The following is a 25,318-nucleotide window of genomic DNA, read 5'->3' on the forward strand; positions in this document are numbered from 1 at the left end:
CATTATATACAGTTGCTGCTTCTTCCTCTTAGGCATCTTCCCCTTCTCCCAAGTTTTGGTTACTCTTTTTGTACATTTTGAAACATTAATTTATTTTAATCAAACCATAATAAGTTGATATAAATTAGTATCACTTATAGCAAAGGTCATGAGGAATTTATAAAATTTAATTTCAGTACTTCTGTATTTTTTCTCCTTCCTTTAGATCGTGTAACAAAGAAAAATGAAGAGTCAGAATCACACCTGGAGTCTGAAATTAAAAGGAAAGTACCACAGAAACGTCATAGTAGCGCATACCAGTCTCCATCTCCTCTGTCTCCTGCTTCAAAAAAATGTTTAACTGATTTAGAGGTTTGTAGAGAAATTATTCTTTGTTGCTTATCAGTTGGTATTTTGATCAATATTACATTTAGAACTTGTTAAATTCTAGGTGATCTTTTCTTATAGCACTAGAAAAGACATAGAAAAGTTTTTTTAATGTTTATTTATTTTGAGAGAGAGCGAGTGTGAGTGGAGGAGGGGCAGAGAAACAGAGGGAGAGAGAGAATCCCAAGCAGGCTCTATACTGTCCGCATGGAGCCTAATGTGGGGCTCAATCCCATGAACCATGAGATCATGACCAACCTGAGAAGAAACGGTCAGTTGAACACTTAAACTACTGAGCCACCCAAGAGCCCCTAGAAAAGTGTTTTTTTTTTTTTTTCTAATTTGTATTTATTTTTGAGAGAGAAGGAGTACAGGCAGGGGAGGGACAGAGAGAAAGGGGAACAGAGCATTTGAATCAGGCTCTTTGTTGACAGAACAGAGCCAGACACGGGGCTTGACCTCACAAACCATGAGCTCATGACCTGATCTGAAGTCAGATGCTTAACTGAGCCACTCGGGAGCCTCCACTAGAAGTTTTTTAAGCAGACTTTTCTGCCTTTATTACGTCATTGTCTTCATCATCCAAAATGTGGAACACGTATTTCTGAAAAGAATTTATCAGTGCTTTCCTGCAACATACTGTAAATAATAACTCTCAGCCAGAAATATTTTGAAATTATTTTAAATTTACAAAAAAGTTGAAGAAATAATAAAAAAGCTTACATATACCTCCTGTTAGATTCCTGTTCTCCCCATATGATATATTCTTCCCTCTGCCTTTCTTCCACTCTCCCTCTCTATATGTTTGTGCTGTTGCACCATTTGAGTATAAGTAACATATGATACCCATTTATCACTTAATATTTTAGTGCACATTTCCTTGGAAAAGTCAGGGGAAGGGCAGAGAATGGTGTTGTCAAAATTTAAAAATTAACATGGATCCAAAATTACTGTCTAATCCACAAACTCCATTAAAATTTCTCCTAATCAGTGTCCTTCATTGGAACGAGATTGAATTCAGGATTGTGTTATATTTCATTGTTGTGATCTTTAGTCTTCCTTAATCTGGAATAATTCTTTAGACCTTCCTTATCTTTCATTAACTTGAGATTTGTGAAGAGTATGATGTTTCTTTATGATTTATGCATTTTTCAAGAATTCTCTCAAGTGATTGTATAATCTTATCATTGCGTCATATCAGAATGCATACAGTTTTCACATTATAACTTTTATCTTAAGGTGTACTTTTCTAGAATTGTCCACTATAAAGTTATTTACTATTTCTTATTTATTAAAAAGATGAGCTGCTGTGAGGTAGAGTGTATATAAAGTATAATAGAAGGATGTACTACTCTAAGGTAGAAACTTTCCTTGTATATACTTAAGTATTCCTTTATATCAGCTCAATACATAGATTTTTAAAAAATTGAAGTATAGTAGACACAACATGGATTCTTACTCAAAAACATTATACTCTGTCACTGTCATTATTGTGATGCTCAAATTGTCTCAGTTTTGGCCCCTGGCAAGTTCTTTAAGCTGGCTCCTCTGTCTTTTTGACATAACTACATTCTTCTTTGAATAATTCCTTAATTTTTGGTGTAACCAAATGGTCTAGACTTCTTTGTATCTTCTCTGTCTCAGTTTTAGAGTCCTGTATTTCTCCAAGGCGCCATTAATAAGTGGAGGGACTATATTTGGGCATTAGTTATGCTCATTGCTAATTGAAATCATGTTTATAGGCCCTTTAAATGGACAAAACCAGTAAATATAAGTGTGTCTATGTGTTAATACTTAGTACATGTTAATATCCATGAATTCACACTGACAGTTCCAATTCTAGTTTAATACCGCAGTGTTTATCTTACTTAGCCTTTCCCACTTTGCATATTTATAACTTCCTTCTCTGACTGACAGACCTGTCTCTTATCATTTACTTATTGGTTCAGTTGCTTTTTACATGATCTTTCTTCTGGCATGCCAGTCTAAGCTTTGCCTAGCCCCTACCGGCATTTCTTCACTGGGCTGGCCCACTGCTTGAATGAGAAAGGACACACCATCCTTCTCTCCCCTAGGTATACCAGCTGAAAACCTCAGAACTTTTTAACGTGTACAATAAATCTTTCTTTTACTCTACTTCATACTAGTTGTTCTTATTCTGTTCTTAGTGAATATAAAGAATAGATCTAGCCATCCTCTATGTAATTTTTAATTCTTAAACAAGATTAGTGGGATTTTTTCCCACGTGTGGTTTGTGAAATACTACACTATGTACTATTTACAAGGAAGCACGGTCTTTGATATTTAATGAGATTATACATCTTCAGGATATTTACTAAAAATGACATCTTATTGGTATCTCATCAGAAACAGGTTCATTCTTATTAAACTTGCTTGGTTATTTATTATTTATCTATAGAATCTGGCAGACAGTATATATTAGTGATTAGGATTTATTTTATTTTGTAATAGTCTACCTACCAAAAGGGGGAAAATGAGACTTTAATTAGTCTTTGTTTTCCAAAAGAAATTTTATCCAATATGAAATTATTATGGTAATGTATAACTTCATACACACTTAGTGTTGAGATTCTAGTTTTTTGATTGCTAGGTTGATACAATTTTGAATCTCTAGTTTTTATCATGGAAAATTTAATATTTGATTTAGCTAACCTGCATTTTATTTTAATTGTTACAAATAGTACCAAGGTATGTGTTTTTTAGCTGATGGAAGGCATATGATAATAGCTCACAATATAGTTCATTTCTACATTTTAATAGTGTGTTTTTTCTCTGTTTAATATCAATTCTATAAAAGGAAATTTGTGGAAGTATCAACTTCTCATGAGGTTCTTTCCATTGAAATATGTCCTACTTATCTTTATTATAGGCAATAAAAAATTAGTCAGAATTTTTTTAGGTTTATTTATTTATTTTGAGAGAGAGAGAGAGCAAGTGTACACACAGGTAGGGGGCAGAGAGAAAAGGAGAGAAAAAGAATCCCAAGTAGGGTCTGCACTATCAGCATGGAGCCTGATGCAGGGTTCAAACTCACAAACCATGAGATCATGACTTGAGCTGCAATCAAAAGTCAGACACTTGACTGAACTACCCAGGTACCTCTAGCATGAAATTCTTAAAAGACAGGGGTAGCTTATATGTAGTTGATTCCCACTGTGACAGATGGGGTTCTATTTTTCACATAAATTCATGTCTTTAAACTTTTTTTGGATTCACCATGATATTTTGTAAACCTATGTAGAGATGGAAATATATCTTTGCTCATAATGAAAATAGTGAGGTTTAGATTTTTCTTAGATGATTAGGTATTTTATCCCAGTGTGGTGTGAATAGATGGGCACTACTGTTTAATTTATGAGGTTCCCTTTTAGGTGCATTATGACTTGGCCAACCATTTGAAGTTCATTAGGAATAATTGCATTATTCCATTTAAATATATAGTTGACCCTTGAAGAACACAGGAGTTAGAAGTGCTGATCCTTACACAGTTGAAAGTCTGCACATAACTTTCAACTCCCTCAGAACTTTATTCATTTACTTTCTTTAACTTACTGTTGAATAGAAGCCTTACCAACAACACAGTTGATTATCACATACTTTGCGTATTTATGTATTATATACTGTATTTTTTTTTAATTTTTAAAATACTTATTTTTGAGAGAGAGCAAGAGAGCTCGGTGGAGTAAGGGCAGAGAGAGAGAGGGAAACAGAATCTGAAGCAGGCTCCAGGCTCTGAGCTGTCAGCACAGAGCCTTACGCAGGCTTGAACCCACAAACTGTGAGATCATGACCTGAACCGAGGTCAGATGCTTTTTACCAACTGAACCATCCAAATGTTTCTAAATACTGAATTCTTACTCTGAGGTAAGCTAAAGAAAAGTACATAAGAAAAAAACTTAAGAAAATTGTAAGGAAGATAATTTACAGACCTATGCTGTTCAAACCTGTGTTGGTCAGGAGTTAACTGTACTATTCTTTCCGTTATTGACAAAAGCTGAAATTCGAGAAGTAGATAATCTGTCTCATGTTTGTGTCTAACCAGTTGTTTGCATAGTTCACCTGTTAACTGTGTGTCCCAAACACACAGGGCATTATCAAAAGTGCTATGAGAAAAATAAACTCCTTGTACCTAGATTCCAAAATAGTATAACAGAATTGTGCTATGTATTGGCAGAGAAAGATACATGTTCTTTTTTTGTTTTTTTTAATAATCTACATACGCTGTGATAGTGAACTGAGGTTCTACTAAGTTCAGCTTTGCCTTGGTTGAAGCTTGGTTTCATTCTTTGTTGTTATCTGGTAGATCCTTGAATAGATGACATGGTTTAATAGAATGTTGTGATTCATGTAAGCCAAGGTAAACAGTTTTTGTCAGTTTTGTCATCTTTAAAACAAGGAGTTAAGACTAGAACAGTGGTCTTTAGATATTTCCTATGTATATTTAAGTTATAAATTTACACAGAATAAAATGTGTAGAACTTAAGCTTTTAGTTCCATGAATTTTGAAAATTATTTTTATACAAGTAATCCTATGCAACTACCATTTACCAGCCATTCCTCCTGCAACTAACTACTTGATGACTCCTGTCACCTTAAAAACTTAAAATATTTTAAACAACTATATATTCTTTTATGTATTTTTAAGTTGACATTGAACATTTTTTGTTTTGAGATTAAATGGTTACATAGGATATAATAGTTGACAGTGAAGAGAGTAACGTTTTATTATTTTTTTAGGGTTTATTCATTTTGAGAGTTAGAGAATACGTGCAGGGAAGGGGCCAAAAGAGAGGGAGAAAGAGGATCCCAAGCAGGCTGTATCCTGCCAGCACAGAGCCTGACAGGGCCTCAAACCTATGAACTATGAGATTATGACCTGAACCAAAACCAAGAGTGGGATGCCAAATTGACTGAGCCAGTTGGCACCCCAAAAGAGTAACATTTTAAAATAGAGAGTGATTTAGTCACTCTCCTCATACATGGACCTGGTAGGATCCAAATATTATATAGCACTTCATAATCACTATTTCTATTATTTCACTGTCAGAAGTATTTGTCTACTTATTTCCTATGATATAAAACTCAAAGTGTTAAATTTGTTTTTGATTGAGTTATTTCTGTTATTAATAGCACACTATTGATTAAAACTGTTATAAAGTTTGATAATTTATTTTACATAAAAAGTAAAATTACTAGAAATGCATGTTTTAGAGACATTGATTGTTTCCTTCAATTAATTCCTGTGTCTATGATTAAATATTCTGTTGCACACTGAGGATTCAACATCTATCCATATTTTTCCTTCTTTTAGATCTAAGTGCTAAAGAACTTTTTTCACATAAATAAGTACATCAGTATAAAAAGAATCCTTAAACTTCTTCTAAATTATATGCCTGAAATCATAGAAAGCTCTACCATCAAGAAACATTTTTAATAATCTCATTATTGTAACCTACACTAGGCCTTCCTTAATATATTTTTGAAACACCGTCTTAAAAGTCAGTTGCCTTGTAAAAGATTTTGTTAACCAGTATTTAAAATTGATTCTTTTTTTCCAACATTTAAAATTGTTCTTTGGGGGCACCTGGGTGGCTCAGTTGGTTAAGCGTCCGACTGCAGCTCAGGATATGATGTCACAGTTCGTAGGTTCAAGCCCCGCATCAGGCTCTGTGCTGACAGCTAGCTCAGAGCCTGGAGCCTGGTTCAGATTCTGTGTCTTCCTCTCTCTCTGACCATCTCCTGCTCGCGCTGTCTCTCTCTGTCTCTCAAAAATAAATAAAAAACATTTAAAAAATTAAAATAAAATAAAATAGTTCTTTGGTTTGGTGGTTTTTATACTCCAGGGCAATGCACTATTGTAATATTTCAAATGGAAGGTTGTTTTTTTGTTTTTTTTTTAAGTAGGGGAACAATTCTGGCAGGAGCTAGCTTGACATCAGAGGCATAATCAGTCAAGTTTTGGAATGATATGTGGAAATTGATTATTTAGATATTGATTCCCTTAAGATTATTTATGCTCTGTATGCCATAGAAAATCCTTATATAGCCCTTAAGTAGTATACATGGTCCAGTGTAAAGACTGCTGGATTAGATGGTCTCGAAAATTCCTTCCAGCATCGTGATGCTCACCAAGTAGCATGATGTATTCAGCATTTTGTAGTAGCCATGGTGATGATGGTACGGAGTGAGAGACTTAATTTTTGGAATCTAATTTTTTATTCAATGATGTTGAAATAAAATGCCAAAGTATTTTTATTTTTTATTCTTTTGGAACTTAAAGTTTCGAAACAGTGTGGGTATTATCCAAAATGTGAAAAAGAAAAGGAAAATCAGACCAAATGCCAAAGTTGTGGTATTCTTTTTCCTAAGGATGTGCAAAGAAATTGCAGACAAGCTATAACTTTGAGTGAATCTACTGGACCATTATTAAGAACATCAATTCATCAGAATTCTGGAGGACAGAAGTCACAAAACACAACATTATCATCCAAGAAGTTTTATGGCAACAGTCTGGGAAAGATTCCAGTTGATATTATTGTGAATTGTGATGATAGTAGACAGAATTATTTGCAGACTAATGGGAAAGTCATTTTACCTAGGGCAAAAGTAGCCAAACTCACAAACCTGAAAGAAAGGAAAACAAGCCTGTCAGACCTAAATGATCCAAGTAAGTATTTTACTCCCTTTAGTATTACTTATATCAATCCAATTTTTTTTGCATATGTTTTTAATGTGAGCATGAGCATATTTGAGAAGTATAGTTTTAATAGGTGTTTCCTGTGTCAGTTATGTAACATGTTTTTTGGGTAGATGATTAAAACTGTCCATGTAGTTGGAAAATAATAACTGACTTTGTTTTCACCCCACCCATCTTAAATAGTGAGGGGGGGGGAAAAAAGCACAGGCCCAAATCTTAGGTTAAGTGCCAGTTATGCCCAACTTTCTAACTTTGGCCCATTTCATTTAATTTCTCTCATTTGTAAATGGATTATTTTCTGCTTGATAGTGTTTTTGAGGAAGTAATGAAATAATATATCAAGTGCCTAGCATGGCCCAGTAAATAAAGTATTTGACATGTAGAAAGAACTAGTGAAAATTAATTCTCTTACCACGTTTACTCTTCCCTTAAATCTTTTTTTAAGCTTATTTAGTTATTTTGAGAGAGAGGGAGAGAGAGAATGTGCAGAGTAGGGTCATAGAGGGAGAATCCCAAGGAGGCCCCATGCTTTCAGCATGGAGCCTGACATGGGGCTTGAACGCATGATGTGTGAGATCATGACCTGAATTGAAACCAAGAGTCAGACGCTCAACTAACTGAACCACCTAGGCGCTCCATCTTCCCCTAAATCTTTTTCTTATATGTGCATATATGTGTATATATGAAATGCAATACTGTTTATAATAAATAGCCGAAGATTTGAAACAATCAGGGAGTAGTTGAATAAACTGTAGTGCACATAGCTGTAAGAAGAAAGGAAGATCTCATTTAATATTCTGTAGAGTGATTTTTAAAAATTTTCAATAATGTGAATAAGGCAAGGTACAGCTCACAGTAGATGATGTGCTGCCGTTTATGTGTGAAGGGTGGGAGAATGAATATAGGGACTTAAAAATTTTATTTTATTTATTTATCTTTTTTACTGGTTTTATTTATTTTAGAAAGAGAAACAGCATGAACAGGGGAGGGTCAGAGAGAGAGGGAGACACAGAATCCGAAGACAGGCTCTAGGCTCTGAGCTAGCTGTCAGCACAGAGCCTGATGCGGGGCTCAAACGCATGAACCATGAGATCATGACCTGAGCCAAAGTCGGATGCTTAACTGACTGAGCCACCCAGGTGCCCCTGGGATTTTTTTTTTTTTATGGAAAGATACAGTAAAAACTAATTTTAAAAATAGTTGATTAGAAAGAAGGAAACAGTGTAGGAATTGGGGATAGATGCCAGGTATCTCCAAACATAACTTTATCTGTAGATTTGACTCGAGAACCATGTAAATGTTTTACATAATTATAAAACAAAATTAAATAGGAAATTAAAAAGCCAACATGAAACTAATGAGCCTAATTATATATCTAGTTGGTGGCTTGAACACACAGAATTATTTCAAATGAATTTAAATTAAAATAATACTGTGACTATGCATTCCTAATATATATATTTTAAGGTCAAACAATTGCAAAGAAGTCCTAAGTGCCTTTAATAATATTGCTAGTAATATTGGTATTGCTATTTTTTTGTACTGTTATTTTTAAACACATATATTGATAAAGCAAATAAGCAATTTTATTATCTCCAGAAACCACAATTTTCAGTGTTAGTGTAAAGGAATTAAAGTAAAATCAAATAACAATGTCATCATTTTAAACTTCAATTGGAGAGAATAGCATGAAATTATTATATATATTCTCTTAAATAGAAATGAACAATCCTAATTCCCATATTTGTGTTTTTGAATACTACTTCTCACTAAAAATAAGTAGGACTCCTAAGAGAAATGGCTGGCTCCAGGTCCAGAGCAGGAGTGTATGAGATAAATCTAGAACATCTACTCATATCAGGAAGCATGGAAGCAGTCAAAAACTACTATGGATATGTCAGAAGGACACAAGGGGCTAAAACGAAAGGGCTCCTAGTGACCAGTAATGGGACTGTATGAGTCACGAAAAGTTTCATGACTGCTATTAATTGAAATATGCCAAATATATTAAAAGTATTTTTAGCTTGTAATAATATACACCCTCTAATCCCCCCAAAAGAAGAAAAGCTCTTCATTGATTACCTTTCGAGGTTACTTAGGCTCCAAATCATTACTCTGAAGACTGGTAAATGAAAGGAGATAAAATAAAAATTTTTTTCTTAGATTTTTTTTTTAATGTTTGTTTATTTTTGAGACAGAGAAAGAGCGGGAGTGTGAGTTGGGGAAGAGAGAGAGGCAGACACAGAATCCGAAGCAGGCTTCAGGCTCAAATTCGTAAACTGTGAGATCATTACCTGGGCCAAAGTCAGACACTTTATTGACTTAGCCATCCAGGTGCCCCTAAAATTAAAAAATAATTTTAACCTGTCTGAGAAATATGTCAAGTTTTATTTAATTCAATTCAGTAGAAAAACTTTAGCTCAGCGGCTCCTACCTGGCTCAGTTGAGAGAGTGTTCAACTCTTGATATTGGGGTCATGAGTTCAAGCCCCACATTGGGTCCAGAAATTACTTAAATAAATAAACTTTAAAAAAAAACCTTGGCTCATCACAGCACATTAGCTTATTTTCTAAAAAGAACTATTAAAAAAGTTATAACTGTGTGATAAGTGTCCAACCAACAACCATATTTGTTATTTTAGTGTTTTACTAGTGCAGTATTAAATATTGTTAATATTTGAATCTTTCCTAATGGTGAGGGTTTACATTTTTTATGGTTAGATATGAAGAAACTTTACTTATTAGTAAATTTTAGTTACTAAAACAAAAGTTACTAGGTACTATTACTGAGTCAAATGCTATATAGGAAGCTTATCATCCTGATGAGGTTTCTAGGATGAGGGAACTGGAAATTGAGGCTGAGGTGATAAGTTAATAAAAGAACAAATTCATGTTGTTTTGAAGTGGCATAAGTAGTTTACTATTCAGAACTTAACCTAGGACCATATTAATTCTGAATTAAAACCATAAGACATAAATTTGTTCCCTTCCCTTGTTCACAAAATGAACAAACAAACAATTGAAGACTAAGTATTTCCCATTAAAGTCCATGGAAAAAAATGTTTAAAGGACATTTAATTCTAGTAATAAAAAGTATCACTTATTGAATGCTTATGTGCCTTACTTTGTGATAAATGTATATACACTAACCAAGTTTAGTTTTTACAATCATGTGAGGTAGGTACAAATCTATCCCATTATATAAGGGAGACAACCTATGGTTAAGGAGATTAACTTCTCAATATTATTATATACATAAGGACTGTTGGAGTTTAGATTAAAAACAAAACAGATTTTTCTGGTCCAAAGTCCTTTTTCCTTATATAGTTATTTCTTAAATTTGTATTCCTAATAAAATAGTTTATTTTCGTGAAACTTCTCTTATGTCTTGGGTGGTCAAATAATAAAAATGTACAGTGTTTCAAGTAGTGGTGATAAATTCCGTATAGAAAAGTAAAGCAGGTCCAGAGAAGAGAGAGTGATAACTGTTAAATGTCAGGATGAAGAAGGGTGCTTATTTTAAATAGGTGGTAAAATGGGCACCTTTGATAAAGTAACTTTTGAACAGAGCCCAGAATGAAATGAGAAAGACATGCTGATATCTGTGGGAACAAGATTGGAATGTAAGTACAAAAACCCTGTATTAGTCTGCTTGGGTTGTCATAACAGAATACCATAAACCGAGTAGTTTAAAAAACAGAAATTTATTTTTTACAGCTCTGGAAGCTGAAGTCCAAGATTAAGGTGCCATCACTTTGTAGACAGCCATCTCCTCACTGTGTTTTTATGTGGCCCTTCTTCTGTGCTTGCACACAGAAAGAAACCTCTGCATTTCTTTTTCTTATAAGGATACCAGTCTATTAGATTAAGGCCTCACCTTTATGAACTCATTTAATCTTTATTAACCTTCTTATCAGCACTATTTCCTAATATAGTCATGGTGAGGATTAGAGCTTTAACATATGAATTTTGAGGGGACACAATTTAGTCCATCATAGGCCCTGATGCAGAATCTTCTATATTACATAGAACTACTTCTATATATAGAATGAAAACAGCTATGAGAACAAGCTTTTTAAGTATATAGTATGTTTGCACACTTCCCATTTGCTTTCAAATTATGGTGACATTGAGCACAATCCACATTTATTTTAAGTTAATAAAATGAGAGGTATGTAATACAGTTCTATCTATTGCAGTTTTGGGGCATTTAAAGTAAGTTTTAAAGTATATATCGATGCTTTAATGTCCCTGAAGCACAATACAGATAATTGTCAATAGAACAGTAGGCTTCCCTTTTAATATATATGAATATATAATATATGTTTCTGTATGGCTTTTTCATAAACAAAGCAATTCATGAATTTTTTTAAAGCTTATATGTGTCAAGTATTGTGCCAAATCTTTTACGTATTAAATTATTTGTTCTCATAAGTTCTTTGAAATAAGGACCATTTTTGTCCCTAATTTCATAGAGAGGCAAATAGTAAGTTACAAAACACTAACTTTCAAATATGTATAAATGTAATTAGATTTTATAATCTGGCATGTTAGATTTTCTGTTAATAAAATAACAGTTCTGAAAGAGATCCAGCATTAGCATCTGCTTCCAACTCTAGACAGCAAAATAAAAAAGACAGGTGGAATGGTGATGGGATGGTGCCTCTCTGGGGCACATACAGTAAACATTTGAATGTGGGATTCTAAAAAAGAAAATTGCTTCTACAAGTTTATGTGTTCTTCCAACACATGATTTTTGAATTGTTTTCTTCACCAGGCAGTTTTAGACTCTGGGAATATAGGAGTGAACAAGGCAATGATCCTTATTATTCTCTCATAGTTTATATACTGTGGGGAGAGAGCCAAATAAACATCTATAACAAAAAACAGAAAATTTATATCAGTTGTGAATAAGCCAAGTACTTGTTTCCTGTAGATTGGGTAATGAATCAAAAAGCTAATATTTGATGACCAAAATGCAAAGTGTTAGGGAAATTGCAAAATTTAGCTTGTGATATTTGAGGAAGAAAATAAATGGATGATGTCCTTGGAAAATAAAGAGGGAAAAGTGGGAGCAGTAAGAGAAAGGTGGAGAAGGAGGCAATGGCCAGATTATGTACCTTTATAAACCATAAAAGGGTTAGGATTTAACTTAAGTGCATTGTGGGTGGCTTGTGGGAATTCTGATATGAAGATAGGTTTGCTAAGATCCAGTATCATCATTTTACTCATGTAGAAGGTTATAAGAGCAAATTCCCTTCATTAATGTCTTTTCATGTCCACATTCATTTACTCCACAGAATTTACTGAGCAATTTGACACTGGTCCACGTTCTTCCAAGGACCAACTATGATTTTAGTGATTTCCTATGTGAAATGAAAGTATTTGGTCACATGGAGTTTCAAACACATTACAGTGCATACTGTTTGGTGCACAGTTTCTGTGTAGGTTATCTTCATACTTGAGACTTTCTTTAACTCTGAGGTAGATCTATGACAAATGGTTAAATTTTTCTGTAACTTGTGTGTATATCTTGTATGGGTGATGGTAATGGACTATAGAATAATTTCATATTTGTATAGTCTATATAAAAAAGATGCCATTTCTTACCCTTTCTTTATTTTTGATTGTTTTCAAATTTAACTATTCGTCAGATACAATGGATTGTATCTTCATTTGTTTTTGTTAATCTTAGTTCTGGAAGAGATCCAAAACAAATTTGGTATATTTCCATTAACAGACAGAAATGAAATACCTGAAGTATTTAACATTTTCTTTATAGTCATTTTGTCCAGTGATGATGATGATGATGATGACAATGACAGGACTAACAGAAGAGAAAGCATATCTCCTCAACCTGCTGATTCAGCATGTTCTTCCCCAGCACCATCCACTGGAAAAGTAGAAGCAGCACTAAATGAAAATATCTGTAGAGTAGAGCATGAACTAAGAAGCATTCCAGCAGATTCAGAGTTAAATACAGTTACATTGCCAAGAAAAGCAAGAATGAAAGACCAGGTACTTTTCACATTCATTGACCTTCATTCAGGTTAACTCTCCCCTTTGGGATATAATTTTTTTTTGGAGGGTACTTTGACAGTGTCATAAGGAGAAAAAGATAAATTATTTATTAATAACATACCGCTCGGAACATTATTTAAAAGAACATTAAACATATAAAAATAAATTTCTAAAAAGCTTAAAGGGTAAAAAATTCAACAAGAAGAAAAAACATCAACTTTGCAAGTGAAATATAAGTATATACAAGTATACTTTTATATAATCTACTGGACAGGAAGAAGTCATTTTAACTTAAGTGTATTATTCTAGGATACTGTTGTTTGGCTATGTTTTATTTTATATGTAATATATAAAAATTTTTAAATGTTCAGGTGTCAAAAAATAATAAACTATGTCAATAAATAGAACTAGAAAGGAATGTTTGTACTTTGTAATAAAAAGAAAGGAAAAGACATGAAGAGAAAACTCAGATAAATTTAACACTCAAAATCGATAATACGGACTGCTGACTAGAATCCAAGGGAAAGGGTACTTTTCTAATTTGCAGATGGAAGACAAGGTTGTTTTGGCTAGCAGTGTAAAAACATCTGTTAAGATCTTTTGAATGTATACTGAATGACTGCAAATTCATTCTCTAGACTCAGTCTCAAAAGAAATTCCTCCCTACAGAAAGGGAGTCTGTAAGACTGTATGTATAAACATGATTATTGGCAAACAAAATCATTGTCAGTTAATATGGAGATGGCTGAAAAACTTATGCTGTATCCATACTGTAGATTATTATGTAGCCGTTGACTCAAAATTAGAACTATATCAATGGTTTTTAGGATTTCTACGAAGCTAATAGTTAGGAATACCAATATATGCGTATTTTCTTTTTTATAAAGAAGTTTTTTAAAAAACAAAAAAATTGTATGTTAAGAAATTACATGTGTGGGGGGTGTCTGGGTGGCTCGGATGGTTAACTGTCCTACTCTTTATTTTATTTATTTATTTTATTTAAAAAGAGAGAGCATACAAGTGCAAGGGAGGGGCAGAAGGAGAGAGAGAGAATCCCAAGCAGGCAGAGTGGAGTCCTCATTGAATGCGGAGCTGATGTGGGGCTTAATTCCACGACCATGAGATCATGACCTGAGTCAAAATCAAGAGTCAGGTGCTCACTGAATTGAGCTCCCCAACTGCCCCAAATGTCCTACTCTTGATTTTGACTCGGGTCATGAGCTCAGAGTTTGTGAGAGTGAGCCCTGCATTGGGGGCTGTCAGTGCAGAGCTTGCTTGGGATTCTCTCCCTCTCTCTCTACCCTTCCCATAATTGTGTGCATGCAAGCGCTCTCTCTCAAAATAAACCTTAAAAATTATGTATGTGTGTAAATGTCAGGAATTATCAGTATAATAAAAATAATGGAAACATATGTACTGGTTGTTAAAATGGAAGACCAGAGAATCATGATCACAGAAGAAATACAGACTAATATTTTTAACATAATCTTAGAAATGCCTGTCTAAGTATTTCAGTGTAAGCAAAAACTGAAATGAATATATACTATTACAGAACACTGTACCAAAATGCTATAAACTGAATTTGATGGGTAAGTGGGAGTGGGGGAGAACAGTTAACTGTGTGACAAAGTCCAAGTTGGTCTTTTATATACTTTTTTTCTTAAAAAAATCAAGGAATAGATGCAAACCATAGAAAAATGAGTAAAGGAAATGAATAGAGTTTTTTAAATGCAGTGAAGTACTGAAAATGAAATTAGAATACATTTTGTTAACTGTCAGATGGTTGAAAATTTTTTAAGTATATAATACTCTGTCATTTGGTTAGTGTTAGAGAAATGAAATGTTGGGTGTGTAAATTGGGATAGGTATGCTGGAGGGCGATTTGGCAGTAGTTACAATATACCATGATTCTGCTGCAAAAATGCTTGGAGGAAAATAGTGTTGTCGTGGGGTAAGGTCAGAAAGAACTCTGATGTCTAGCTAGGGTGGTCAGTTAAATAAATAATGGATTTCTGTATGATGGAGTTTGTGGATGAACAGTTTTCATACTGACACAGTGAATTGTAAGGGTTCCTCAGTGCTCTTTTAGAGGCTCCTTAGAAGAATGTGGATCACCTACTTCTAGATTACATCTTTCCACTTTGGATTCAACTGGAGCGGCTCTTAAATGATCTATTTGATTATTGAGCTAAATAACCTTCGAAGAAATAATTCTGAAACTAAAAAAAGCTTTTAAACCTCTTTAATATGTTTCTGTTAATAATTTGGGAAAATATTCATGATTAATCTATAATGAGCCTGAAAAATCAGTTTTCAGAAATAAACGTGTATGTGTGCACAATTATAGAGATATAGATACATACATATATAATGTTTTAATACATATTTTTTCCTATACCATCGATTGTGGAAATGTTTCAAGAGGGACAGTGGGAGAATAGTGCCTATCTCTATGCAGTGGATGTTTTTTTCTTGCTTTGTATCAAGATCATGTTTTATTCTTGTGATAATAAAGTTTTTAGCCTAACTTTAGTTACATTTAAATTATATATTTCTAAAACAGTATTTTATGTTATTAATTTGCATGTGGAAGTGACTAAAATTTTAACAAATGAAGTACTTTAACATTTGAAAGTATGTTTAAAAAAAAGAATCTTTCTGTAGTGTAAATAACCATTCCCCTAAATTATCTGATTTCTAAAGAATTGCTCATTCAATCCAAATATTACAACCACGATCACTGTTACTGGCTTTTATCCAGCATTTTACTGTGCATGAAGCCCTGCGCTCAGCTGCGTTTATACTTTAGCTCATTTGAATACTCTCCATATTTTACAGTTTAGAAAATCAAAACTTAAGGATTTATTATTGTGTTAAAAATCAGATAATTACAAGGTGGTGTAGCTATGATTTGGACCTAGGTTGTCTGATTCCCAAAGTACCATTTCTCAGTGCTGTGCTATTACTAGAATTTCAAGTAATGACTAGGTGTAAAGTATAGCTGGACAAGATAGGAAGGATTTCTGTTCTATGAAATCAGTAAATATTTGCATCCTCTGTTGAAGTAAAATCAGTCTTTTGTGTTTTGATAATTATATTTTTTATGTTGGATCTTCTTTGCATATGTTTACTTAGTTTCAGCCTTGTTGTACTTGCTTATAAAGGGAATTTGTTTTTTCTTTTTCAGTTTGGTAATTCTATTGTCAGTACACCTCTAAAACGTCGTAAAGTGACGTCTCAAGAAACTTTAGTTGATCCTGTATCTTTAAGCTGCCAAAGTTCCTTTGACAGTGTCATTTTAAACTGTCGAAGTATACGAGTAGGAACACTCTTCCGACTATTAATAGAACCTGTAATTGTAAGTACTTTCTTAAGCTTTTTACTGTACCAATTATAAGATTCAAAGTTCCATAGCTAATTCTAATATGCAATACTTTTAAATTTATAAATTAAAAAATTTAATAGAATATTAATATTATTTCAGGATTTCAAATTGCTTTAAGAGTGTATAGACCATTATAAACAGCTCCTTTCAGTAAAAATCAGTGAGTAAAAATTTATAATGTAATGTTCAAGGTAGTGAGATATCTATCATAGGAAGACACTTATTCTGAGTCAGAAAACCTATGTTACTGTTTTATTCTCATGTCAACTCGGTGCATGAAAAGAGTATTTTAAAGAACGATAATGAGAGAAGGAATCCAAAAGGTTTGGGGTCTGTAGAAAAATGTCTTGCAACATTAAGACTCTTAGAAATACATATTGGAATACAATCATCGCATAAGAGGAACTGTGCTTTTGGGCTAGTTCAGTGTCCATGAAGCCCAAAGGACTGTATAGTTCCTTTATCTTACTTGTCATACCTGTTATTCTGTTGCTACCAATTAAATTCAAATGTGTATTTTGTATTTGAAATTTTAATATAATTTCAATATAATATAACCTGCCTTCTTAATCATAATTTTTCTTCTTACTAATGTATTCTGTATATTATTGGCAGATTAATCTTTCTATAGCACTATACTTAGTTTGTAAGCTTTTATTTTATGATTACTTAACTTGTTGTCCCCAGCTGTCTGTTTTCATCTATTCTTTCAAACCTGGTCCCCTGTTATTGCTCTTCATACATAAAGAAGTGTCTTTAAAAAAAACACACACACATTATGTCACCTAAGGAAATTTAAAAGGTAGTTTTACTATTGCTATTTAAATTATGGTAAGTAATAACTATTTATTTTCTAGGATTTATAGTTTCAGGATACAATATTACCAAAAAGAAAAAATATATATATAGGTTAATATAGGAGAAAATAAAATATGAACTTGACTTCTTATCAGGGCAAAGCTGTATGTGAAACCTACTTTTTTTTAAATTTTTAATTTTAATTTTTTTATTTTGAGAGAGAGCATGCAAACGGGAGGGGCAGAGAGAGATTGGGATGGAGAGAATCATAAGCAGGTTCTATACTATCAGCACGGAGCCCAATGCGGGGTTGCAACTGTGAGAGCATGACCTGAGCCAAAATCAAGAGTCAGCACTTAACTGACTGAGCTACCCAAGAGACCCATGTTTTGGGTTTTTGTTGTTGTTGTTGTTTTAAATAAAAAAACTCCAGCATCTCACCATTTAAAAACTAGAAGTACTCCAGAGACTTAAAACAAATATTATATAGCAAGTTATGTATAGACTAGACTATCCATTGTTACTCAGTAACATTGTGACATATGTCAAGGTTGTCAAGATTGATTTATGAAATTTGTGTTTTGTTACAAGTCTTCATAGTACAGATTATCTTTCCTGGTTTTTGTCAGTTAACACAAATGTCATTCTAAGTCAAAATATCTCAGAAATTCTCAGGGGTACCCTATAGGTTTTCTGGCTTTTCTCCACATTAACACTGTTAATCAGAACTTTTCAATAATGATAATTAAGGCTTTGCTGGCAATTTAGACATTTAGTTGAAAGTTGTATATTTGGTCTCGAGGCTACATTACGGGGCCTGGCTGGCTCACTTAGTAGGGCATGCGACTCTTGATCTTGGGATTGTGAGTTTGAGCCCCACATTGGGCATAGAGATTACTTTTTTAAAAAACTACATTAAATTAAAATCAGAATGAACTTTTTTATATGAAAGTTGCAGATTAGTTTATATATGATCTAGTGAAGAAAACTAACTTCATGGATTTCCTTTAAGACATAAAAAGCAGTATATGTAATATAAAATGTGTTCATACAGGTTTTTTCTTTAAACACTTAAGCGATATTTCAACCAAAAAGTTGTGCTTATAATGTGGAATTTTGCAATTTTTGGTGTTAACTTTCCTTGTACCATGGGATTTTTCCAAAGAGCATTTTTTGATGAACTATAATTAATCTTTAATTTCTTAAGATAATATATTAAAAATGATTTGATGTTTTTTCTTGAATATAACTGCTTTATATTTTATAGTGAAGTGATTTATCTTCCATGTCATCATTAATCTCAGGAACAGATTTTAAATGTTTTTTGTTTTAATTTTTTTTATCAAAGCTCACTTATTATTGGATAATTCAATTATTTTAAATTCATTTAGTGTAAAAATTGATACTAGATACTATCTAGAAGTGCCCCAGTTTTAAATCTTTAATTTACCTTATTTTTAAGTAATCTGCCTTTGCCCATTGTGGGGCTTGAACTCTCAACACTGAGAGCATGAGTCTTATGTTCTACCAACTGAGCCAATTTTATTTAAATACTTTTAAGGTATAGGAAAATGGCATACATTATTAAGAATAGCATTTATACCCAAATATAATACAACCCCTCATTTTTCCAGTGAGATGATACAAAATCAAGGTTTTCAGCTACCTTAAATTTAGAAACTCTTGGATATGATGGGGAAATAGCCCAATGTCTATTTGTAATTTAGTTAACATACAACTTTTAAATGACAGCCACTTAGATATGCTTCTTCCTACTCTTCTATCTCAAACAACAGTTTTATTCAAATACTTTGGCATTAGTGTTTATATCATCCTTATTGCCACTTTTTGAGTCATCTAACATACTTTTTAAAACATGTAAATTCAGCTTCTATATAGGTTGGAATGTTTCCCGAGCTACAAGTAAGCATTCTTGGTGTCCCCATTTATCATATTACCTACAAACACAGTCTTTAGAAGTTATGTTTAGTGACCTTCTAGACTTAGTAATTGTTGTAATAATTACTAAATTTATTTTATATTTGCTTTTCCTTCATTGTGAAAATTTTAATTTTTTTATTTAAAAAAAAATGTTTATTAACTTATTTTGAAAGGGAGAGGGAGAAGGAGAGCAAGAATCCCAAGCAGGCCCCACGCCATCAGTGCAGAGTCCTATATGGGACTCAATCTCATTACCATGAGATCATGACCTGAGCCGAACTCAAAAGTCGAATCAGCTGAGCCACTCAGGAGCCCCTCTACATTGTGAAAATTTTTGAACAGAAGAGTTGAAATAATTTTGCAGTGAGTGCTCATAAAACTCCCAGCCTGATTCTGCCATGAGCATTTTACTAATAAGCTTGCTTTTCATGTATCTATTCATTCTTTTGTGTATCAATCCAACTTACTTACTTACTTATTTTTAAGAAGGCTCCATCCCAGATGTGGGGCTTGAACTCATGACCCTGAGATCAAGAGTTGCATGTTCAACCAGCTGAGCCAGGTGTCTCCCAACTGATTTTTAAATGCATTTTGTAGTTCTTTGCCTTTGTCATTCTCTTAATGGTAACACTGAAAATGAGTAATAATTGAGGATATATTGACTTAATGTGTCTTCTGTGTGTTAAAATGATTAGCAAATCACCTTTTTATAACTATCAATAATAACTGAGGCAGAATCTTCAATGAATGCTAAAACCATTGCCAGAAAGGTTGTTAGGGAACAAGATATTCACAAGCTTTCAAGTATCTCCCCACAGATTATTATTTAATTACTGAGGGAAAAATACATTTTTACAGTAGAAAGACCTGACACATTGCCTTTGCCAAGTGATTAAGCTTGTTATTAGTAAGGGGATAGCCTGACATCCTATGCCTTCCAGTGTGATGTAGCAGGAGATATAAGACATTATCTATGTGCTATATTTACTGGAAATGTGTGGCCTGAATTTTAAATTGAGGAAACACAAGTTCAAGGTGGTGTACATTTTGTAGAACCTAGCCTGGATTCTTCAAAGGTCATGTCATTAGGCACAGCGTGGGGCATATTTCTGGTCTAGACTAAGGTTGACAAAAGAGACAAATATATCCTTGACAGAATTATGGATTGGGGAAGTTAAAACAGAAAAAAGGAGAATTTGGAACAGTTGGGGAAATTGGAGTAAGAGTAATTAATCTTGATTTTCTTAGGTGTGGCAATGCTGTTTTGGTTGTATATAGGAGAATGTCCTTGTTCTTGGGAGATATACGCTGAAGGACTTAAAGGAGAAATGTCATGGTGCCCTCTGCTTGCTTTATGCTAGTTTAGCAAAAGGGAGCATATGTACATAGAAAGAACGATGCGGAGTAGGTGTGGCAAAATTTTAACAGTTGGTGAGTGTAGGTAAAGGGTATTCAGGTGTTCGTTGTAAAGTTCTGTCAATATCTCTTTGAAGTTCTAGGAAATAAACCAGTATAAGAAATGTTCTAACTATTCAAATAAAAAGACTTGCCTTTCTGAAGGATAATTTTTAATGGGGAGGATATCTCACATTTAAGTAGATGGTTTTGTTTTTTTGCCTTTGTCTCTATAGTCTGTAGACTTCTGTAGACTTCTCCTGTAGTCTGCGTCTCTTCTAAGTCTTCTATTGTCTAAATGACAGTATTTCATTTAGGGTATTTATAGCAAAATCTTTGTAAGTTTATGATTGATACTAATGTTTCTATCTTATTTTTTAGTTTTGTTTAGATTTTATCAAGATACAGCTAGAAGGTAAGCTATTTTATGTCTTTTTACTCACTAAAGCTTTGTTTACAATAAAAAACACTTCACAGGAATAAAATATTAAGTGATATTTATAGAATTCATGAAGATGAATTTGTTTTTACATATGTTTTCTTAGCAAAGGACATGTTTCTTAATAGTGTATTTCCTCTCAGTTTCCTCCATTCACTATTTTAAGAATTGATTCCTTTTCTATTTCTATTTATTTTCCTCCAGAACCAGAAAATGATCCTGTAGGGATTACTTTAAATACCTCTGATCTAACTAAATGTGAATGGTGTAATGTCCGAAAATTACCAGTCGTATTTCTTCAGACAATACCAGCAGTTTATCAAAAGCTGAGCATGCAACTGCAAATGAATATGGAGGATAAAGTTTGGAATGATTCTAAGGGGGTAAATAAATTAACAAGTAAGTTTTGTGGAACACATTATAATAATACAGTGTGAGTGCACTTGAATAGATCGCTTAGATATATATTATCTACAATCCTTACAGTGATCTTGAAAGATCTGTATTACTTCTCCCATTTTATAAATGAAGAAAAAAGAAGTGGAAGTTCTATAGATAAAACCCAGGTTTACCCAGTTAGAAAGTTTTCGAAATGGGTTAAAACTCAAAAAAGATCTGCATTCTTTATTATAAAACTATAATCTGAGTAAAATGAAAAAAATTTAATGCACTAGGAGGAGGGCTAAGTGTAAATCAACCATATAATTCTGGAATCTTTGAAAGAGCCTGAATAGGAAGTTTGCAGCTTCTTAGAATGGGTCTTCATCCTCTACAATAGTAGATGTAGTTTTCCAGTTTGTATCCCGTCACCTCTAATGTTTATGACATAGGATGACTAATCGTAAGGTAAATACTTTTCAGCAGTAATTGCTGCTTCAGCTTAATAATTAATAAGTCATCGCTACTATTAAAGCTGTAAAGGCATATGAGTGAATAGTAAATAAATAGCCTTATGTAAAGGCATATCAGTGAATAGTAGTTTTTGCAGTTAAATCCTCTAGAGATAATAATAGTGCACTTGGCAGTTTTGTGCACTTGTGTTTGACAAAAATGTTAATTGAAATATATTTAAAACTATAAATATATTTGGATCCTATTAGATAAAGTAAATTAGTTACATCCATGAACAGCTTTGCTCTTAAGCTTGCTGCTAGTGTAATGTGTCCTGGTTCCTTTTAATAACTTTTAGGTGACATTGTTAGATGACACTGTCACTGGTCTTTATTCCAGTATTTATTATATTTCTACTATATACCAAACAGTATTTTAAACATTTGTGCCAGGATTTCTAGTGATACCCTTGGAAATAACTAGTTGTTATTCTTTTTCTAATACTTATCTATGTATTTCTTTTTAGACTTAAAGTTATATTCTTTTTTTCAGATTTGGAAGAACAATACATAATTTTAATATTTCAAAATGGCCTTGATCCTCAGGCAAATATGGTATTTGAAAGTATCATTACTGACATTGGTATAAAGAATAATGTGTCCAATTTTTTTGCGAAAATTCCCTTTGAAGAAGCCAATAGCAGACTTGTTGCCTGTACAAGAACCTATGAAGAGAGCATCAAAGGAAGTTGTGGGCAAAAAGAAAACAAAGTTAAAAATGTATGGTGTTTTCTAGTTTTTTAATGTAATTTTAAATAATGTGTAGCTTTACAGGGAAATGTATTTCATTATCATACTGCCCATTTTGAGTTAGATCTTTTTAATTCCATTTCAGAATTTTTTGCTTTCACATGTGATTTATAAAATATGTTGTGTCAAAACATTAATGGTGGGTAGGACACTTGGGACTCAAAATAGTACGTGGTACAGGTCTCAGAAGCATTTTTAGTTTTTTTACACACTGTATTATCTTTTCATCTTGTCTTTTTCTCTTATCCTTTTTGCTTTTTACCCTGGTCTAAATATAGTTGTTCATATGCTGCTACATTCAAATTAACCATTACTCTTAAATTTGCTAGTGATTCCCAGTGATGTATTGGATTCAGTACAAATACAGGAAGTTTGGTCCTTGATGTACATTTCTATGTACCATGTGCACGCAGGGTTGAAAATTTGAGAACCAAAGAATACATGCCATTTGATTGTGACTGTCAACATACATATCCAATTCTAGAATAACTAACCGTATAGTAGGTAATTCTGTGAAGCCACCTGAACCAAAAGCTATATACTATTATGACACATAGTATAATGTTAAATAATACAAATTTGTCCCTTTATCCTGCAACTGAATTTTGCTGACTTAATTTATTAGAAATACTTAAAATCTTCCAACCTGCCTACAAATTGGAAATAGGGCTCTCCTAGGCACAATCTTGGTGAAGTGGAGCAAGTCTCACCAGAGAAGAGCCATTCATATGATAAGTGGGTTGAAGAAGAGAACAGAAGGAAGCGGAATCATTCTGCTTCTTTTGAAAACTTTCTGTAAAAAATTATTAACATGGAAGAAAAGAGCAACTGGAGCCATAAGGCAGCTTCAGTGGAATGCAATTTCAATGCAGGGTTCTTTAAGGACTTTTTTATTCTGGAGAGCTAAAGCTCATTGAACTGCCTGAACCTCTCCTCCTAGATCCCATGGATTGCCTAGTCATTGAACTTAGATAGGCCTCCACTCTCAGAAGAAAAAACCATTATATTTGTTCTTTGGATTTACAAACATACTCTAAGCATGATAGAGATCTTAGATAAGATACCAGAAAACCATTATTACAAAAATTAAAAGTGTATCACTGTTCCTGAAACTATACATACAAAGAATGTGGACCATAGTTTTGTCTGTTTCTTTTTGTTAAAGGTCATATAAACTTTTTTAATTCATATTTCTAATTTTTTTAATTGAAAAGTATTCTTGGCTTGTGTTTTTTTTTAAGTGAAAAATTTCTCAATTGACTTTATAAACTGATAATTTCCTTTACTAGGTGTCCCTTGAATCTAAAATACAACTTAAAAACAAACCAGAATTCCAGTTTTTTGATGATGAGGAAGAAACTGGAGAGAATCATACCATCTTCATGGGCCCTGTAGAAAAGTAAGAGTATTCATTTACATTTGCAATGCTTTTAAATTTGTTTTATTAAATTTCAATTCTATACTAATACACACACACACACACACACACACACACACACACACACACACATATATGTTCATTTGCTTATGTGTTTTTGCTTTATTTTGTTACAGATTGATAGTATATCCACCACCTCCAGCTAAGGGAGGCATCTCCGTTACTAATGAGGACCTACACTGTCTAAGTGAAGGAGAATTTTTAAATGATGTTATTATAGACTTTTATTTGAAGTAAGTTAATTTTCTACTTTATTTTAGCATGTCTTTAACATTCTGTAGTGCATATCTAATGTTTTCTAGAGTCAAAACTGTTTTGAGTTTTGAATTCCATCACTACCACTTATGTGACATTTGAGAAATTTTTTAATGCCCTACCTGTGTATTTTCTCACTTAAAAAAATGAGAATAATATATAAAAGGGTATCAAAATTAAATAATAATGTCAAGCACTAGGAAAATACTTAGCATATACAGCGTGCTTATAAATGCTAGATTATTGTGTTGTTATTATTATACTGCCTCAGGCCTTTAAAAAATTGTTACTACCCTAGGTTAGATAATAAATGGTTGTGTAAGCACAGAAGTATAATATTTTACTTGGTATTTCATCAAGTGCCAGCTATGTGCCATGTATTGTGTTACAAGTTTATGGTCTTGAAGGGAACGGAAATATGGGATTAAAGCTTTGACAGAAGCATTAACATGGTATGACTATAGCAGCAAAAGAATGTTTCATTCTCTTCATGGGTAGGGAAATATGAGGGACCAAGAAGCTTTCCTGGACACGACAGGAGTGTCCACTCTCACCACTGTTGTTTAACATAGTGCTGGAAGTCCTAGCATCAGCAGTCAGACAACAAAAGGAAATAAAAGGCATCAGAATTGGCAAAGAAGAAGTCAAACTTTCACTTTTCGCAGATGACATGATACTCTACATGGATAACCCAGCAGACTCCACCAGAAGCCTTCTAGAATTGATCAATGAATTCAGTAAAGTTGCAGGATACAAAATCAATGTACAGAAATCAGTTGCATTCCTATACACCAAAAATGAAGCAGCCGAAAGAGAAATCAAGAAACTGATCCCATTCACGATTGCATGAAAAACCATCAAATACCTAGAAGTAAACCTAACCAAGGATGTAAAAGACCTATATAATGAAAACTATAGAAAAC

At 33.1% G+C, this 25,318-nt stretch overlaps 1 protein-coding gene across 5 annotated transcripts in view; it reads left to right on the plus strand.

The window, feature by feature from the left end:
- Positions 1-25,318, plus strand: part of SENP6 (SUMO specific peptidase 6) — a 112,312-nt gene that overhangs the window by 58,743 nt on the left and 28,251 nt on the right. For 4 of the 5 annotated variants that reach the window (XM_029943733.1, XM_029943730.1, XM_029943731.1 and 1 more), the window contains 9 exons: positions 206-351; positions 6,757-7,054; positions 12,866-13,101; positions 16,292-16,462; positions 21,005-21,038; positions 21,267-21,461; positions 22,446-22,672; positions 23,992-24,101; positions 24,257-24,373. In XM_029943733.1, the coding sequence (XP_029799593.1) occupies positions 206-351; positions 6,757-7,054; positions 12,866-13,101; positions 16,292-16,462; positions 21,005-21,038; positions 21,267-21,461; positions 22,446-22,672; positions 23,992-24,101; positions 24,257-24,373 (1,534 nt within the window). The remainder of the gene's footprint in view (positions 1-205; positions 352-6,756; positions 7,055-12,865; positions 13,102-16,291; positions 16,463-21,004; positions 21,039-21,266; positions 21,462-22,445; positions 22,673-23,991; positions 24,102-24,256; positions 24,374-25,318) is intronic. The other variant, XM_029943734.1, reaches the window with a different exon arrangement.

Source organism: Suricata suricatta, chromosome 7 (assembly GCF_006229205.1).
Source record: "Suricata suricatta isolate VVHF042 chromosome 7, meerkat_22Aug2017_6uvM2_HiC, whole genome shotgun sequence".
Taxonomy (NCBI): Eukaryota; Metazoa; Chordata; class Mammalia; order Carnivora; family Herpestidae; genus Suricata; species Suricata suricatta.